The sequence below is a fragment of the Suricata suricatta genome, chromosome 3 (assembly GCF_006229205.1).
Source record: "Suricata suricatta isolate VVHF042 chromosome 3, meerkat_22Aug2017_6uvM2_HiC, whole genome shotgun sequence".
Lineage (NCBI taxonomy): Eukaryota > Metazoa > Chordata > Mammalia > Carnivora > Herpestidae > Suricata > Suricata suricatta.
In genome coordinates, this window is record NC_043702.1 from 36,389,110 (window position 1) to 36,408,806 (window position 19,697).

Here is a 19,697-nt window from a genome sequence, read left to right on the forward strand (position 1 = left end):
ACCAACAACAATAAAACCTTTATGAACTGTCAAAAAAAAAGACAGCCATATTCTGATCTTTTAAAAATTCCTGATTTAAGAATGACATTTAGCATTGAGAGGTATTTCATCAGTGTTAATGCTGATGACCAGTGGTTTTCTAAGAACCTGTAACGTTAAAAGGCTTTAAAAGGGTGGCAAAGTTCCTTCCGTGTAATATAACAACTGTGTGACCTTGCACGTCTTACATATTTCCCCGCTCTAGTTTTTCTCTCATTTCTTAAATGGGATTAGCAATTACTTGTCTACCAGGTTGTTTGTAAGGTACAATAGTGCTTGGAAATATGTTGTAAACGAAACTCCTACCCAAGTGGTAATTTTTTTTTTTTTTTAAGAAAAATGATCTTGAATTTCAGCGCGTAGGATGTTACTGTTAAAAAACTGTTTCTACAACTAACCACTGCAACAGCTGACACAGATGCTAAAAAAAAGCTTTTGTCTTGCACCAAGACACCTTCTGGTCAATTTGGAGAAAAGAAATTGGAGGTCTGAGGTTTCTTTCGGGCATGAAACCCGTAGTGTTTCTTGCAGTAACTGTAAACTGTTCTCGCGCAATCCACCTTCCTCCAGGGCAAAGTTACTCCCTTAAAGGCTTTATGGCTCGCCAGGCCATTTTCTCCGTCACCACGAAAACCGCCTCCGACCCAACATTAGCTCCTCCCTCACCCCCACAATGCATCTCTCTGTTCTAGGTGGCAGCTCTGTCACGTGTCAGCCAGCAGAGCGCGCTCCCGCTTGGCGCATGCGCAGAGAGCATCCACCAGCTATTTTTCTCCGTGGCAGCGGCGGCGAGCGGAAGTTCTTGGGAGCGCCAGTTCCGTCTGTGTGTTCGAGTGGACAAAATGGCGAAGATCGCCAAGACTCACGAAGGTAAGCCGTCTTAGCCTGGTTATGTGTTTTCTCTGCTGCCCAGCCTGCCAAGAGTCACTTTTCCTTGGCTTCGCCTCGTCCTGTGGTATCTTTTGTAGGGTGCCGAGCCCGCTCTTTGGGGCCCTGGCCGTCTCCTTCCCTCAAGCGGCGCAGGCCACTGCCCCACGTAATGGCGTCCTGCTTAAACACCGCCGGCAGGCGCTTTGTTCCGTGTTTTGATCTGGCTCCTTCAGAGTTGCTTCTCTATTCTGACCAGAGGCCTTGTTTAAACGGCTCGCTAAGAAGTGGTCCAGGGCAAGGGATCGGGAAACGGGCGTGGAAGCGAAAGTCTTCCTCGCCTCTCAGTACTATTCGCCGTTTGTGCAAAGGAGAGTCAGGAAAGCCCTGAGGTAACAGCAGCCGCAGTTTGGGCGGCCCCCAATCGCATTTAACCTAACCATTACTTTTAACCTTGGCTAATTCGTGTGTCTTCAGGTGTCTAAGATACTTTGATATTTTTGTACGAACTGGTTTGGGAATAAAATCTGGTACCTTTTTAATCCCTTGATAGCTTGTGGTATATTGGTCGTTTTCTTTGGAGACTGGATTATTGGTGGAAGAGGGAAAGGCACATTATATTAATGGCGAAAGCTTCCTAGTAGTTAATCGTTTTATGAAAGATGGAGAATATAAAATTAGGAGAATGTTGAGAATATGCTGGAGTCCTTTAGGGAACATCCAGAAATGGCAGGTAATAGGGTCACTTCAGAAAAGATGAGGCGTGGGAATTTTGAAGCTGCATTCCTTGATTTCTAACGTGGAATCTGAAGTGCTCATAAAACACGAGGCTTCTAAGAGAGTCACTTATTTGACTCGTCGTTTCCAGGTGTCTGGCTCGGTATAGTGGAATAACAAAGACGAAGACCGTCAGAAGTTTTACAGTCTAGTAGGGAAACAGAAGAGTGTACGTTTTCATCCTTTAATGAGGCAGATGAATGCTTAAATAGAAATATAAGTAACATGTTCTGGGATCCTGGGTAACGGAGTGATTAATTTATGCTTAGGACTATTCCATAGAGGAGGTGACGTGTCCCTGGTGTATAAAAGATGAGTTCGTTTTAAAATAGGGGAGGACATTTGAGTCTGAGAGACATCTTGTAAGGAAGCAGGGAGTCATGAAAGTTGTGTTTGAAAAGAGGGTACAGGGAGGGCAAATGTAGATGGATCTGGAAAGGTTGGTTGGGACCAGAATGTGAATGGCATCAAATAGTGTTACCCGCTAGAACTGAAATCCAGCTTTCTGCAACTTCTAAAACATGCTAATTAACTGGCAGTGGCTTTAAATATTCTTATTCTTGGTAGGTATTTAGGATTTATACACTTGTAACTCAGAAGTGTTTTTAGGCATTTACTCTTCTTCTTTAGACTAACTCAGACGTACTTTTTGCTAAATAGTTAGAAAATATAAAGATACTGCTATTCTTGTTCTTCAGGAGTAGTTGTTCATTTGGGGCATTTTGTGGCTTTGATTATTTGTTTATAGGTATCCTTATAAGATGCTTTTGAACAGGAAAATGAAAATTCTGATCAGTTTTGCTGCATTTTTTTTTTTTGAAACTCAGTTGAAAGCTTTGATCTGCAGAAGATTGAAATTCATTGGCCAAATTTTTGTCCTTTTATTTGGAACTATGCTGTCAACATGAAATAACTGATGCTGGTAAAAAAAAAAAAAGTATAGGAGTGTTCCATTAACATCAGAGCAGTGTGTAAAAGACACTGTCCATCACTTTGAGTAAGACACTGAAGATGATGACTGTTTACTGGAAATACACATAATATTTATATAGTTTTTTACTCCCTTATGATATATACCTGGACAACCGTAGTCCTTTATCGTGCATCTCTGTTTTCCCTTGCTAAGTCATCTCTGATAATCTGAAGCAGAATTCTTGGTGAGGTTTTTGTTTGTTTTCATTTTGATGCTACTATAAAACCTTATAAATATTATATTAGAATATTGAGTTTAAGTTTGTTTCTTCCACTTTGAGATTGTTGTGTACAGGAACTGTAGCTTCATATCCCCAGTAGCTAGTGCATAATGGGTACTGATTTATTGAGAGATTATGCTGGAAATATTAAAAGTTTCACGGAAGGGGGTGACTGACCTTTGATTGAGTCGTTTTGGATATATATGTTTGGCTGAGGTAGGTGGGAAATAGGACTTAGTCATGTATTGGAAACCTTCTGGGTTAAAGGTCAGGTAATCGTCAAATTCAAGAAGGCTTTAAACACTGATCTCGGTTTGCTTTGGCTTTCCAGTGACTATGGAACATAATGCCACCTCCTCCCACATAAGTTACTTCTGCACTTCAGGAAAGTCATTGACTGCAGTGTAAAGAATGACAGAGGAACAATTCTTAGGCTAGAGAAGTAGTTGATAGAAGAACTTGAATTTGAGCCTCAGTGGGGTAACTTAAAATTTTTTTTAACATTTATTAATTTTTGAGAGACAGATCATGAGCAGGGGAGAGGCAGAGAGAGAGAGGGACACACAGAATCGGAAGCAGGCTCCAGGCTCTGAGCTGTCAGCACAGAGCCTCATGTGGGACTCGAACCTATGAACTGTTGAGATCATGACCTGAGCCGAAGTTGGACACTCAACCAACTGAGCCACCCAGGCACCCCTTGAATTGTTAGTTAAATAATATTGTATTTCTGTTTCTTTTTATTTTTATTTAAAATTTTTTAATTTTTTTTAATTTATTTTTAATACAGAGAGAGACAGAGCATGAGAGGGGGAGGGGCAGAAAGAGAAGGAGACACAGAACTGGAAGCAGGCTCCAGGCTCTGAGCTAGCTGTTAGCACAGAGCCTAACGCGGGGCTCGAACCCACGAACGTGAGATCTGACCTGAGCTAAAGCCGGAGGCTTAACCGACTGCGCCACCCAGGCGCCTCTTATTTTTATTAAAAAAAAATTTTTTTTTTAATATTTTTATTTATTTTTGAGAGAGAGAGACAGCATGAGCAGGGGAGGGTCAGAGAGAGAAGGAGTCACAGGATCTGAAGACAGGCTCCAGGCTCTGAGCTAGCGGTCAGCACAGAGCCCGACACGGGGCTCGAACCCACAAACTGTGAGATCATGACCTGAGCCGAAGCCGGATGCTTAACCGACTGAGCCACCCAGGCACCCCTCCTGTTTCTTTTTAAAGTTTATCTTGAGAAAGATAGCTTGAGCAGGTGAGGGGCAGAGAGAGAGACAGACAGACTCTCAAGCAGGCTTGCAGACCGCTTGCTCTGAGCCAAACATTGGGCTTGAACTCACAAGCCACAAAACCATTACCTGGACTGAAACCAAGAGTTGGACTCTTAACTGACTGAGCCACCCAGGCACCCCAGTAATATTGTATTCAAACTGAAGTAGGTTGTTGTTCTTTCCACACAACATTTAGTTCCCATCATTGAGCCAAACTGATAACTTTTTTTTTCTTGGCTGTGTTATTAATTTTAAATATTTCTATTAGGTTCAGCCCTTGACATCCTTTTTAACCAACCTAATTTTTTTTTTTTTATCCTGGTGACTTGCATTTACTATAAAAAGAGCTGGACTTGTTCAAATCAATAAAGTCTTTTGGACCTTTCTGCATATTAAGTTGTGTCAGGGGCATACAGTTATTAATGTGTAATATGTTGCTATCCAGCAGTTCGTATATTGTTAACTGTAGCAAACAAGGAAACATAGTCTTTACTTCCTGAAAGGGGAAAGTGGATTATCCTAAAATCTCATATATTGGCTTTTTTTTTTTGCCACTGTCTCTTGAATAGATTTTGGAGGGGGGGGGCATCCCAAAGCTGAATTTTATTTTCCCTTAAATTTTTGTATTCAGAATGTCCAGAATGGTCATTTTACTTTTCATTTTCTGAGATTTTTATTTTTTTGTGCTCAGAATACTCTTTTGGTTTTGTAGACTACCAGTGTGAATGTTGCTAGTAAAAATAAAATGAAAACAAATTGCTTAAAGATTTTGAAAAACATTTTTTCCTGTGTAATCATTTAAGGATTGATATAAGTAACACTAGTTAGGAATTAATTGTTTATAAATTGATACCTCTAGTGTTCAGTAAAATAATTTGCCACTATAGTGTGTTTTCATGTTGGGGTTTTGTTTAAGGAAAAGGCTGAAATTTGCGATACAGAATATACTTGCTGTTTTCTGGATGTCTTTTAGAGGCATCACATGGAAGAAATCTTTGCTCACTACTTACTTCTGCCTTTTGGGAGAATAGGTAACATTTATGGACCAGACAGAGGTGTCAGTAACATCCAAAGGCTGCATATCTGTAACATATAATGAACAGTGACTAGAATATTGCAGATCATCCAAATTAAAAATGTAGAATGAAAGACACATCTGAGACACCTGTGTAGCCTAGTTGGTTAAGCATCCAACTCTTGATTTCTGGTCATGATCTCACAGCTTGTGAGATCAAGCCCCGTGTTAAGCTCTGCGCAGACAGGCCCGCTCTTTCTCTCTCTCTGCCCTCCCCCTCCCCCAGGTAAATAAAAAACCATTAAAAAAAAAAAGACACATCAAGCAGTAGAAAGTGCTACATGCTGGACTTAGTAATATCAGGGGCATGGAAAAAAGGCATAGAAGGAGAAACCACTAGAGAGACAGAATTGGTGGGGAGCAGTTAAACAGTTGTATCAGACTGTGGCCAGTGGCTTATCTCAGAGTTTGATAGTTAGGTCTTAGTTTAGATTATAGACAGTAGGTTACATGTTGACCCTCTTTTAAAAGACCCCTAGTTCTGCAGTACTCCTTGAACAATAGTCATAGTCAATTCCTAGATAAAACATTTGACATATTTATGTCAAAAATGTTTGTAATTTTAACATCACATTTTTCTGATTATAAAAGTAATAGGGTGATTTTTAAGAAAATGAAAAGTGGAAATTATTTTTAAATGAATTTTAAACCAAGCGAGCTACCTCACAAATTCACTAATATACACAGTTAATTAATGTCTCTATTCTAGGGAAGGATTTGTTCTTTGATAGTTGAAAGCATGCAAAAGATCCGAAATCCCTGGCAAAAAGAAGAGAGTTTCGATTAAATAATGACATTTATTTTCTGTAGATCATTGGCACTTTTGAAATGTATGTTTATATCTTAACGTTTGTTAAGATTTTACATTTTCAACAAAGTAAAGTTAGAAGAGGAATGACAAAGATTGAGAAGAGTTGGGACTTTTAACATTGAAGATACTACATTAAAAAGCTTAAAAATATGTTTACATCCAGCAGAAGTTTCCATTTCAAAGAAGAGAGAGCTTTAATTTTTGTTTCATGGGGTCAGAGGCTTTGGTTTCAAGGGACTAGAAGAAAGAACCAAAAATGAGGAAAAAGGGAGAAACTTTAGAAAAACGTGCTTAAGTTTTTTTTTTTACGTTTTATTGAAAACTGCAAACATAACAAAAATAGAACAGTGAAATGAACCTGCATGTTGCACCCATCACCTAGCTTCAACAGTTATAAACATGGGCCTGCTTTTGTTTAATCTGTATTCTGATCCCTATCACTCTTCCCGTTATTTTGAGTCAAATCCCAGACATATTATGCATACATTTTTCAGTGTGTGTCTCTAAAATGTAAGGACTTTGGGGGCACCTGGGTGGGTCCATTGGTTGAGCGTCTGATTCTTGATTTCAGCTCAGGTCATGATGCTGTGGTTTGGTTCCTGGAGTCATGGCCGCACCTCCCCCCCCCCCCCTTTGGCACTGACTGCTCAGAGATACTGTCTCCCCACTCTCTGCCCCTCACTTGCACATGCAGTCTCATTTTCTTTCTTTTTTTTTTATACACTTTACCTTAAAAAAAACTTTTTTTTAATGTTTACTTTTGAGACAGAGAGAGAGAGTGCAAACAAGGGAGGAGCAGAGAGAGAGACAAACACAGAATCTGAAGCAGGCTCCAGGCTCTGAGCGGTCAGCACAGAACCCAGTGTGGGGCTCGAACCCATGAACTGTGAGATCATGACCTGAGCCAAAGTTGGATGCTTAACCGACTGAGGCACCAAGGCTCCCGCCCCTGCAGTCTTATTTTCAAAATAAACTTAAAAAATTTTAAGGACTTTATTTTTAATGCTTATTTATTTTGAGAGACCGCACGCAAATGAGCATGCGTGCCTGAGTGCTGTAAGCATAGAGCCCAACTTGACGGGGAGAGGGCTCAATCCCTTGAACGGTGAGATCATGACCTGAGCCAAAATCAAAAGTCTGATGCTCAATTGACTGAGCCACACAGGCAATTAAAATGTAAAGACTTTTTAAAAAACATACCATATTTGCACCTAAAATTAATGTAACAAAATATCCAGTTAGTATTCACTTTTGTTGAGTGCCTTGTAAATTTTATTTTTCAGTTTAAATTCCAAATAAAGCCCCATACAAGGATTAGTCTTAAACCTTTTTGTTCCTCCTCCGTCTTTCTTTTTCCTTAACAATTTATTTGTTGCAGAACCCTTGCTTTGTAGTTTCCCATAGTCTGCAGGGAAATGGGAATAGGACAGTGAAAACTCCCATGACTGCCTCTTAGACTCTCTCCTCTTTACTGCTGCAGTTAAGATGTCTGGAGGCCCCCAAGCAAGGGAGGTGCTAAGAAAATTATTGGATTTAGGAATGAACACAGGTCTGAAATCAGTACTTCAAGGTTAGGTTGGACTAGCCATGGCAAGGAAATCTAAAAAGATTTGTGAAGTCAGGTGCTCCTCCCTCTGTAATTCTAATGGCAATGAATGTACTGTCACTGTTTTTCTAACAGGCTTACCTTCTACCTGAAGTAGTTTTGCCTGAGTCCCTAAGATATTTGTACTTAAAAATAGGAATATCAACTTAAGAAAATCCTCATTCTCAACCCAGGGATCCTCCTTTAGTGAGGCTCTTACAGACTTGTATGCAAGTCTAGTGCTTAACTAGTACTTTGATTTCTTGTCTAAGACTTTTTTTTTCTTTATTTTTAAACCACTACCAGACGATGCCATCTCTGGAGATGAAGGACAATCCATAACTTCTTCAGTTTTAGTATTCCAAATCTGCTCTCAAGATAGGGAATTCCTACTTTGCTTTTATGTTTTCAGCATCAGTAACCAAGAGTCCTACAGTATATGCTGCTCCTCCTCTCACTTCTTCATAGATTTTACTTAAAATGGGTGAGGGCTGGATGGGGAATAGAAGTGAAGCTTTGATCTGGAAAATGAGATAATTTAGGAATTCACACTAGATATATCTGCCTCCTGATAACCTCCCCTTTTCAACACCATTAAACTGGAATTAGCTTTTCTTCATTTTGCTTGTTCTCTTAATGTCTTCATTTCATCTCTTAAAATGATTTTTTTTGTTATACAGAATAGTTCAGCTCTCTTCTGTGCTCAAACTTGTGTAAGTAAATTCACCAAAAGGACTTTATAAGTTTATTTTTTATTAAATTTTTAATTATTTTTTGAGAGAGAGGGAGAGAGCATGTGACCTCAAAGCCAGAGAGGGTCAGAGAAGGGGAGAGAAATCCCAAGCAGGCTCTGAGCTCTGTCAGCGCAGAGAGGAGGGCTTGAACTCATGAACTGTGAGATTATGATCTGAGCCAAAACCCAAGAGTTGGATGCTTAACCGACCAAATCACCCAGACATCCTTTTAAGTTTCTTTTAAACACGTACTGTTTTAAGACCTAGCAGACTAGATATTTATGAGTAGGTATTTACCCAAGTGCTATTAAATCCCGTGTTAACATAAAAACCTGTATGTGAATGTTCTATAGCAGCCTTATTTACAATCTTTACAGACTGTAAGCAACCTGAATGCTGTTGTACATAGGAATACCACTTGATAATGAGAAATACTGATAAACATATCTTGAAGACTGGAATATTTAAGGGTTCAGATGGATTAGAGTGCCAGCTCTTGGCAGTTGTATGTGTGCCCATGAGGAGCTCCTAGACTCTTGTCCAGTCACTAGCAGATCATATCCATTTTTCACCTTCACATCTGAATGTCCCAACTACAGGGACTCTAAATTGGAAAGGGATTAGGCAGGAACCAAGGATTTGTTCATGTTGGTTATAATTGAAGTAGGGAGAGATTAAGTCTTTTAACATTTCGGCCCTTTGGTTATTCTTTTGGTATGTTCCCTCATTTTCCCCCCATTGTTGCTAACAAATCCTAGCATTGTTGTCAGAAATGATCTATTTACTCACCTTTAGTCAATTCATATTAAAGAAAGTACATGCCAGTACTGCATGCCAGTAGCCATAATTTTGTGTGTGACAGTTTTGAAAATGAGAAATTAGGGACAACCTTGTCTTTCCCAGAGATGCAAAATGTCTATAAAATTTGGAAAAATTACTTTAGTGACTTCTGATTAAAAGTTACCCTTTAATTATGCAATAATGTAACATTACAGAAAAGTACAGGGAAAATAATGAATATTTTTCAGATTTACCAGTTCTCAATATTTTGCTATATTTGTGCCACAGTTTTTACTTACTGTGTAAACAATCACTCATAATAACTTGATTATACATTTTATAAATGTAATACACATTTGCTTGCTTATAAATATTGTGTTCTATTTCATATTTTGGCACATAATTTACTAAACTACTAGATTTTCTGTCATTTATTTGCGTAACTGCTGAATGTTGGGGAATCTGTTGTGTTAATTTTGTGGATAATGTGATCCTTGTGTAATTGTGCTGCAGTTTACAATGCATAAACAAAAGTTACTAGCTATGTAGACTTTTTATTCATAACTTCAAGCAGATATAGATATAGTGCCTGGTTTGCATATACAACTTGTAGAAATTTAGTAATGAATTCCTTCAGAATTTACAAAGAGCTGCCTAGACCTTAGGTAATTTTGTTGCTACATTTAATAGGAATCCAGTCATGAAATACGTAGAATTTATATTTGAGTACTTTTATAATTAGAAAGCTCTCTTGCTAATCCTTAAGTACATAAAATCAGTAGGTAAGATTGAATAGATGAAAGTAGTTTCTGAATAAGTGCATTATCCAAATTCTGGACTAGAATCCTTTCAAAGGAAAATAAAACTGCAGTGTGTAATGTGTGTGTGAACGGGGGAGGATAAGCTGCCCAATATGTATGGTGTGATGTAGTTTTGGGAAACAACACCTTTTTCCTGCTTTTAATGTTGTGTATAAGCTAGAAAAAAGTATAACATGTCCTAAATTGAAAATTTTAAAGTAAAGATGGGCTTGAGCTGGAAGTCGAGAGCCATACACATTTCCTTGGGTGTTTGTTGCTAATGTAGAAACCTGGGCTCTTGTTTTTTTGTTTTCTTTTTCTTTTTCTTTTTTTTTTTTTAAGAAAAATGGAAATATGGGGCACCTGGGGTGGCTCAGTTGGTTAAGCGTCTCACTGACTCTGGCTCAGGTCATGATCTTGTGGTTGATGAGTACAAGCCCTGCATTGGGCTCTGTTGACAGCTCAAGGCCTGGAACCTGCTTCAGATTCTGTGTCTCTCTGCCCCTCTCCCACTCATGTTCTGTCTATGTCTCTCAAAAATAAATGCTAAAGAAGTAAAGAAATATGGAAATGTAAAATAGGATTTATTCACAAAATAGATACTGATGAAGAAATCTGGGCTCTTACATTAGTGGTTCCAACTTAATGGGTCCGAGGAATGGGAGTCAGGCCTTGTAACAGGTGTCCCAGATGACTTTAATGTAGGTTGTTAGTAGATTACACTGGTGCTGTAGAGGGGAGATTGCAGATTATTTGCCTGGCCCAATTCACTTTTTGGTGTCCTGTCTGGTTTCTGATGTAGCATTTGTGGTCCATGAAAAGAACCTATTTACTTAAAGGTGATCCATGCATCTAGTGGTTTTTCTTGAAAAAACATTTTAAATGGTTTTCTCAAACATTTAAGAAATGGAAATGTTTGGAAAGAAAAAAAAAAGGCTTAATCTGTACTCACTCTTTAGCCAGTCTTGTTAACCACTGAGGTTTCTTCTGTGCTCCAGGACAAAAAGTTTCAGAGGAGAGCAAATGTGGATTTAAGACTTTAAAAAAATATAATGCTAAAAGTAGAAACAAAAGTAGAACAGTAAAATAATAGTAAAATAAATCACCCAGCTCACATGAGAGTATTTCTGTTCATGATTAGTCACTGTGGGGGCCACTGGCCACCTGGGCCACTGTAGCAGTTTTGAGGGGAGAGATGCAGGAAAAAGTAGTAACTGTGGAGGTGGTGTTGCTGTGGATACATCATAAGAATTTTGAGATGTGGTTACAAACTGGAGCTGCTAAGTTCGGTGGTAAACCGTATTCCATTACTTTGAGTTTCTGAGACTTGGTCCCACTGTTAGATGGCCCAGCTGTACTTGGGACTAGATCATATTATTATATTTTCTACTTTAAACCATACCCAATTGAACAATGGAGGGTTTTCTTCCTTTGCTGAGAGTGTGGAGTTGGGCATTGCATTGTGTGATTTGAATCTTTTTCTTTTGGTATTTGTAAACTAGTAAATGAGCTTTTTTAAAATGCCTGGTGTCAAAGGTTTTTTTTTTTTTAATTCACTTGAAGGTAATGAGCCTGCAAGAATTGAAGCATTGATTTGTTAGGCCACAAAAGAAATCAGAAGCTGTAGAAAATCTTTGTTTCTTAAAACATCTAAGTATTCAGATTATGATGTTAGTTTGGAATTGAAATTTACTTGGTATTGGGAAAGACCGCAAAAAAATTTTGGAAGACTAGTCTATTTAAAAGAGACTACAATTCTGTGCCTTGCCAGGTTCTTGATCGGATCATGGATCAATGAAGAGAACATCTAGAAAGGATATGTTACTAGGATGATGATTTCTTGAGCCTGTTAATACTATTTTGATAATATAGGAGAGTGTCTTAGGTCTGTAAATACTTGCTGAAGTAGTAGGTGTTTTAAATGGTGTAGAAAAGTCATATGTATGTACATAATATTTGCTATATCATATACATAAACACTTGTTGAAAATAGGTGAAGACTATGTGGGTATTAATTGTATGTTTTAATTTTTTTTTTAGTCTTGAAAGATTTCAAAACTAAAAAATGGTGGGAAGTTTGGGAAATCAGTTGAGAAGAGTTGATAACTTCATCAAATGTACATCTTCTCTGTCAAACCAATGGATAGAACACAGTGCTTAGAGGGTGAGAGATGGCAAGAGTTCATTCATTCGTGGAGTGCTTAAGTGCTTCATGTTCAATATATCATTTAATTTTTAAAAAACACTTCCAAGTTGTAGGAAACTGAGACATAGAGGTGAAGTAACATATTAATTAGTAGAGAAAGCCTTTATTTGAAGGCAGACATTTTGGTTCCAGAGCTCAGACAGTTAATCATAAAACTAATGTCATGTAGTTGCAGCCAAACTGTAGGGCTCTAAATTCTAGGCTAAAGAATTTAGACTTTACTCTTTTTTTTTTTAATATTTTATTTATTTTTGATACAGAGAGAGACAGCATGAGAGGGGGAGGGGCAGAGAGAGAAGGAGACACAGAACCAGAAGCAGGCTCCAGATTAGCTGTCAGCACAGAACCTGATACGGGGCTTGAACCCACGAACGTGAGATCTGACCTGAGCTGAAATCGGAGGCTTAACCAGCTGAGCCACCCAGGCGCCCCTAGACTTTACTCTTTTTTATTTTACTTATGAGTATAATCCTAGATGTTTAGGACATCATCTGGGAGCTGTTAGGAATGCAGAAACGAGTCTGATCCAGGTATACTGCATTTTGACAGAATCTAGAGACAATTTGTTGTACATTCTGTCTAGTTTGAGAACCACATTCCATAGTACTGTTGGTTTGCATTTCTGCTATTGTTGAGTTTAAATGATCTTGATTATCATTCTTGGTCCTTGTTCAACAATAACTTTAACTTTGGTAACTTAAACTTTGATAACCCATTCTTAAGGTAAGAATAGTTTGAGGTTGATGAAATGGTAAGCATTTCTTCAGTATATGAGTATTGTCTGTTGAGGTATATTAAGTGTATTAAAAATCAGTACTAGGAATAGTTCTACTAATTCCTTATATAATTATTTTGAAGTATCCAGAAGACTACTTTGATTATTTTTACTAGAGAACTGAATTGTATTGGGTCTCTTTGGGAAATTAAGAAAATCCGTATTAACTTTCTTACAGATATTGAAGCACAGATTCGAGAAATTCAAGGCAAGAAAGCAGCTCTTGATGAAGCTCAAGGAGTGGGCCTTGATTCTACAGGTTATTATGACCAGGAAATTTATGGTGGAAGTGACAGCCGATTTGCTGGATACGTGACATCAATTGCTGCAACTGAACTTGAAGATGTGAGTTACCGAGTGTACAGGGGTCAAGAACTTTTCTTAATGAAGAGCAAGAAATATAAAAGAATTTTCTATTTTAATCCTCTCATTTAATCTAGGAAGATTTGGGGCATTGGGAAATCTTTCTTTTGAAGGATAAAACTATTGAAGGTAGTTTATGTTAAGCACATAAACACTTAAGTTATGTGACTTTATGTTAAATTATCTAAGCAAAGGACCTGCAAATCATTAACCGTTGTAAAATAAATCCCTCTTGTGACCCACTGAGCTCTAGAGTAGCAAGTGTGAGTCAACTTTATTGTAGATAGCCATCTGTCCTTGCCACTTTTGACTTCTGACTTGTGCTCAATGCTGTGTGTTTTTTCCTTGGTGTCTTAATATGAATGGAATGATGCTAATGGACATTTTTCATTTATTCTGGAGGATGACCACCCACCTCTCATTTTGAAATCCATCCCTCAAAATGTTTTTATATATTCCACAAAGCTTATTTTGTCAAACCATGTCAGACACCCATATTGTGTGAAACAGTTACTTGTTTTTGTGTGATTTAGTAGCAACCATTTTGTGTATATAGATTATCAAACTTGTTTTTATGAAATTCAAGCCACATTTTATTTTATAGTTGGCACTTTTTTCAGAAAAATTTAATAAAAGTTCCAAAGGCACAATTTCCAGAAGCCTTCTGTGGAATATAATGTTGGTTGGTCTGTTTAAACATACCCCTAGGGAAACAAATACATTTAATGAGTCACATTTTATTTGTGTGATTAAATCACATTTTAAAAAAACCAAGTTTTTCAGGTTTTTTTTTTTTTTTTTTAAATCTTGAGAGAGAGAAAGTGGCTTCTCACACTTGAGGAGGTGGGGGCCGGGGGGCGGAAAGAACCCCAAGCATGCTCCTTGCCGTCAGTGCGTACCAGATGTAGGGCTTGAAGCCGGGACCCAAGCTGAAACCGAGAGACTCTTAACTGATCGAGCCACCCAGGCACCCCTGTCAGTAAATCTTTTGATACCATGTTAAATCTGCATGTTCTTTCTCATTTTTAAGTTCTGACTTTTGTTGTGTGTTTTTTTGGGGGGGGCATTTCATTGCAGGATGACGATGACTACTCATCATCTACAAGTTTGCTTGGTCAGAAGAAGCCAGGATATCATGCCCCTGTGGCATTGCTTAATGATATACCACAATCAACAGAACAGGTGATTCTTTTCTTTTCTCTTGTTCTTCTTCTTCCCTCTTTTAAAAATTAAAATCAGAGTTTACTTATAAAGAAAACTGTCTCAATTCCCATGGAAACTGACATATTTTAGAAAGCAGGTTAGAATGTATTGTCTTGAGTTGATTTGGGAGGAATAGAAATAATAGTTTATTTTATAAAGGTAATCATTTCATGAAGAATTGGACTATGGAAATGTGGACATGTTTTGTCTAATTTCCATGTCCTATTTTTTTATGTTAATATCCATAAAATATAAGATTTTTCTTTTTAGTGGGCATTTATTAAACATTTTTACATGTTTTATAATGTTCTGGGTTTGTTTATGATATTCTTCCGGTATTTAATAAAGTGGATATTAAATGAGACCTACCTCTTTTCAGTATGATCCATTTGCTGAGCATCGACCTCCAAAGATTGCTGACCGGGAAGATGAATACAAAAAGCACAGGCGGACCATGATAATATCCCCAGAGCGTCTTGATCCTTTTGCAGATGGTAATTCTTTCCCACTTTTCTATAAGTTTTCAGGAATTTATTTGTCTTAAGTTGTCTTTAGCCCTTTGATTTTTTTTGGCATGCTTGTGAATTTGCTTTTCTTTTTTAAAATCCCCCTTATTATAGATTTGTATAGATTTGGTTGAAGTCACAGATGCCATATTCTTCATCTTTATAATGCAAGTTTTCTTTCCAGGTAGAAGGACAAGAAAATAATGAGCCAATGCCATAGAAACGCAAAGGGTTAAAGGTTTTTCTTTTACTTTTGTTTTGGGTACGCTTTCTATACTTTGAACAAATGTGTTTTTCTGCTCAAAATACTTTCAAACTATTGAAAGTTTTCATTCCAAATCCTAGACATTTAGGCTTGTTACTTTTGAGGAACTGTTTCTCACGTTAGAGCTCCCCTGTATTGCTCTAAATATAGTTTAGTAAATGCACCTACTTTGCTCTAAGCATACTTAAAGTTAACAGAAAAGTATGTATACAAAAAGACTTTGATATTTTTAATAGTTGGAGTCTGTTTTGGTAATTTTAGTGTGCAGGTCAGCACAAGGGGCATAGTGAGCCTGATGGAAGCTTTCCTCAGGTGAGTGAGTTTCAAAAGCAGAATTAGGTGCCTGTTTCTTAGAATAGATTCTGCTGCAGGTTACAAATTAGACTTTCAGCCTGCATGAATTAGTAGGGATATTCTTTTTTTACTTGCATAATTGTAATTGATTTAAACATGTATGTCAGAATTCACAGGCCCATACTAACTGTCCTTAATTTCTTTCCTACAGCAGTACTGCTATATGCCAGTCCTGTCTGCATTCTTAAGGGTGCAGTTCAACACATCCTCTCTAGATTATGGTGAAAAAGTATTCCAAAGGAAGTCTTATCAGAGCTAGTGTCAGAAAGAATGACACTATCAATTGGGCATGATCTTCAGCATAGGAAATGTCTTAGAATTTTATTATTTTTTCCTAAATTTTGATGCTATACTACTTGTATAGCAAATTATCACATTACTAAAACACAGTGTGCCTCTTTGAGTCTTATTATGTACTGTTTGGGCTTCTTTAAGATATTTTGAAGTTTGAAAAGCAAATACTGAAACTTTGACCAAGAGACTAACACATCTCTTTGTATACCACTTTTCTCCTGTGTGCAACATAACTGGTAGAAGTAATATATTTCAAGTAATGTATTTCCAGATGTAATTTATACTTTCTAAGAAAATAAAAATGTTTTGGAGTCAACAAAACTTACAAAGAATGAAGCCCTTTTTAGTAACATGGGATCAGAATCAGATCACAGGTGTATTTTTAAAAGTCAGATTTTCTAAACGATAACTTTTAGAACATTGTATGGAGAACTTATCTAGTTATAGTTATTTGTAGTCAGGATTTTAACAGCTTGCAACAGGTAATGTTTTGAATATAAATATCTTTCCAAAGTGTTACTAATGGTAAAGAGATAATTTTCTAGGCTTCTATTCTGCTGCTTGAAGTCAGAACTGCTGATGGAGACAAAGGCACGAAAGTGTACGTATTCCGGATTAGCAACCCAGGAACCCATCACTACTGAAGACTCTAAACTGTGCTGTCATTTTGTTTTTATATGCATTAAAATATTTGTTTTAAACTGCCGTAGATATGTTTGTGTTCAAACAGGTTAAATTGATCAGCAAACTCAATAAAAAGTAAGATGTATAATTATTAAAGTTTTCCATCAAAAAATAAATTAAATGATTATGGAATAACATAATATTAGAGCAGGGAAAATAAATCAGTTGAACCTAATTGTCTTTTATTTATTGTACTCTTGTCCTGTTGCTGTTCTTTTCTGCAGGAGGGAAGACCCCTGATCCTAAAATGAATGCTAGGACTTACATGGATGTAATGCGAGAACAGCATTTAACCAAAGAAGAGGTATGTGATTTTTATTTTGATGGTGTGAAAGAATGTAAAGAAAGTTCAAATTGGTACTTTTATGTTTCTTTTTTATTTGCTATACAAGTAATATTTTAATAGTATTAAGAAAAATCAAGTTGAGAAGGAAACCTTATGCAAAATTCTGCCTCCTCCCAAATTAAACTTTACATATTTCTATATTTTTTTCTAGCCCTTGGCCTTTTGGCTGTATGTATATGTGCACACATGTATGTATATACACACACACACAAAGACATGTGTCATATGGTGGCCATATTTGTAGGGAGGATTGATGGTGTATATTCAAAATAGATGTGTAAAGGCAAAGTCAGATAGTTAAATCATTCCTTGAAAAACCTCTTCAATTCTCCCATAAGATTCAGTTTGGATATGGGTGGAGAAGTCTGAAGGATTCCTAATGGCCTATAATGATTGCTCCAGTTTGTTTTAATAGTTAATCTTCATAACTTCATTATGATTATATAATTTGTTATGTGGATTAAGTGGAGTAAAAGTAAAATTTTAACTTTAAAATCGTAGGATAAGTTAAATGCATTTATTATGACTACATTATGTATAATATATACATATAGTTTTTTAAATATTTGTTTATTTTGAAAGAAAGAGCAGGAGTGTGAGCAGAGGAGAGGCAGAGAGGATCCCAAGTAGGTGCTGCACTGCTAGCACGGAGCCCAATGCAGGGCTTGAACTCACGAACCAAGAGATCACAACCTGAGCTGAAATCAGCAGTCAGATGCTTAACTGAGCCACCCAGGCACCTTTGCATAGTTAGAATTTTAAAGTTTTTGCTTTATGCCACTTTTCTATCTTACTGTGTGATCTCAATTGCTATTTATGTGAGTTTTAAATCAAACTTAAATAAGACTATTTTTCAACGAAAGCATCTTGGAGGCACCTAGATGGCTCAGTCAGTTAAGCGTCCAACTCTTAGTTTCACTTCAGGTCATGATCTCACAATTCATGGGTTTGAGCCCCGTATTGGTGCAGAGCCCGCTTCAGTTCTCTCTGCCCCTCCTACTTGTTCACTTGCTCACTCTGTCTCTCAATAAATACATAAACAAACATTAAAAAAAAATTTTGGTTTTCCACCATTGAAGATTTCACTTCACTTAACTGTATTTAAAATAAGGTGGTCTGTGTTATAAATTCTATACTTACCTGTTGTGCTGAAAGACATTGTATAAGATTAGAAATACAGAAGAGAAAGAGAAATAAAGAATGGGACTACCATTAGTAGTATAGAACAGAGAATGAGGAAGAAAATGACCTTTAAATGGAAATGATTGTGCTAATTATGTGGGAATATGTTGAAAATATTTTAAGAGATACTCAGTGCTTATTCAATTATTTTTTAGAGAGAAATTAGGCAGCAGCTAGCAGAAAAAGCTAAAGCTGGAGAACTAAAAGTTGTCAATGGAGCAGCAGCGTCCCAGCCTCCCTCAAAACGAAAACGTCGTTGGGATCAAACTGCCGATCAGACTCCTGGTGCCACTCCCAAAAAGCTATCAAGTTGGGATCAAGCAGAGGTAATTTTTTTTTTTTATGATTGTTCTCAGTTTTAGTTTTTCCCTCTCACAAGGAGTTAATTAGTCTCCTCTTGGTGACATAACAAGATAACACAGACTGGCTGGCTTATATAGTAGTTGTTTGTTTTCTCACAGTTCTCAAGGCTTGAAGTCAACATCAGGGTGCCAGCAGGGTTGATGTCTGGTGAGAGTTCTCTTTTTGGCTTGCAGATGAGGTTGCCTTTTTGCCGTATCCTCACGTGGCCTTTTCTCTGTGTGCACGTGGAGAGAGCAAGGGACCTCTGGTGTCTCTTCTAATGACACTGGTTCTATCAGGTTAGGGCCCTAACCTTATGACCTTATTTAACGTAATTATCTCACTAAACACCCAATCTCTAAATATACACGGGTGGTTAAGGGCTTCAACCTAAGTTTTTGGGGAAGACACAGTTCAGTCCATAACTTGGAGTTGAATGTCTCTTTTGGAGTATTAAAATAGATATTTTAGTATATTACATTGTGGAGGTTAAGTACAATACAGTAATATTTCTTTTCTAGGTGGACAATTTAAGCATCTGACCACAGGTGTCACATGGTCACATGGGCAATGCTACTGCATTTCCTTGGTCAGTTTATTTTCCTAGAGAACCTACTTGAGGGTTGTTTTTACTTTTGTTAAAAAAAAAAACAATTAAATTTTTTTTTGAAGGAAAGAGAGCATGAGCAGGGAAGGAGCAGAGAGAGAGAGAGGGAGACATAGAATCTGAAGCAGGCTTCAGGCTCTGAACTGTCAGCACAGAGCCTGACACGGGGCTCGAACTCAAAAGCCATGAGTTGATGGCCTGAGCTGAAGTCAGATATTTAACCAACTGAGCTACCCAGGTGCCCATCAGAATTTTTTTTAATGTTATTTATTTTTGAGAGAGAGTGAGCACAAATGGGGAAGGGGAAGAGAGAGTGGTGGAAGAAGATCCAAAGCCGGCTCTGCTGACAGCAATTGACCCCATGTGGGATGAGAACTCGTGACTGTGAAATCATGACCTGGGCCAAAGTTGGACACACCCAGCTGACTCAGCAGCCCAAGCACCCTTGTTTTAAAATGTATAAAACTTGTGATAAAACATTAATAATGTAAAATCTGTCATTTTAATCATGCTTAAGTGTACAATGTAGTGGCATTAATTATACTCAGTGTTGTACAGGTATCACCACTATTTTCAAAATTTCATTACCTTCAGCAAACTCTAATCATTAAAGCAATAATTCTCTGTCCCCCCCTACTCCTGG

General features: G+C 37.4%; 1 protein-coding gene across 6 annotated transcripts in view; it reads left to right on the forward strand.

The window, feature by feature from the left end:
- The first annotated feature begins 736 nt into the window (after positions 1-736).
- The window catches only part of SF3B1 (splicing factor 3b subunit 1), a 39,468-nt gene continuing 20,507 nt past the window's right edge, over positions 737-19,697 (forward strand). The window contains exons 1-7 of one of the 6 annotated variants that reach the window (XR_003906545.1): positions 766-909; positions 13,087-13,253; positions 14,349-14,453; positions 14,854-14,968; positions 16,439-16,494; positions 16,802-16,881; positions 18,261-18,273. Coding sequence is in view for 5 of the 6 variants with exons in the window: in XM_029934158.1 (XP_029790018.1) it covers positions 882-909; positions 13,087-13,253; positions 14,349-14,453; positions 14,854-14,968; positions 16,802-16,881; positions 18,261-18,431 (666 nt within the window). In the remaining variant the exon portion in view is untranslated. Of the gene's footprint in view, positions 910-13,086; positions 13,254-14,348; positions 14,454-14,853; positions 14,969-15,021; positions 16,882-18,260; positions 18,432-19,697 lie in introns of those variants that run through there. The other 5 variants (XM_029934158.1, XM_029934160.1, XM_029934161.1 and 2 more) reach the window with 5 other exon arrangements.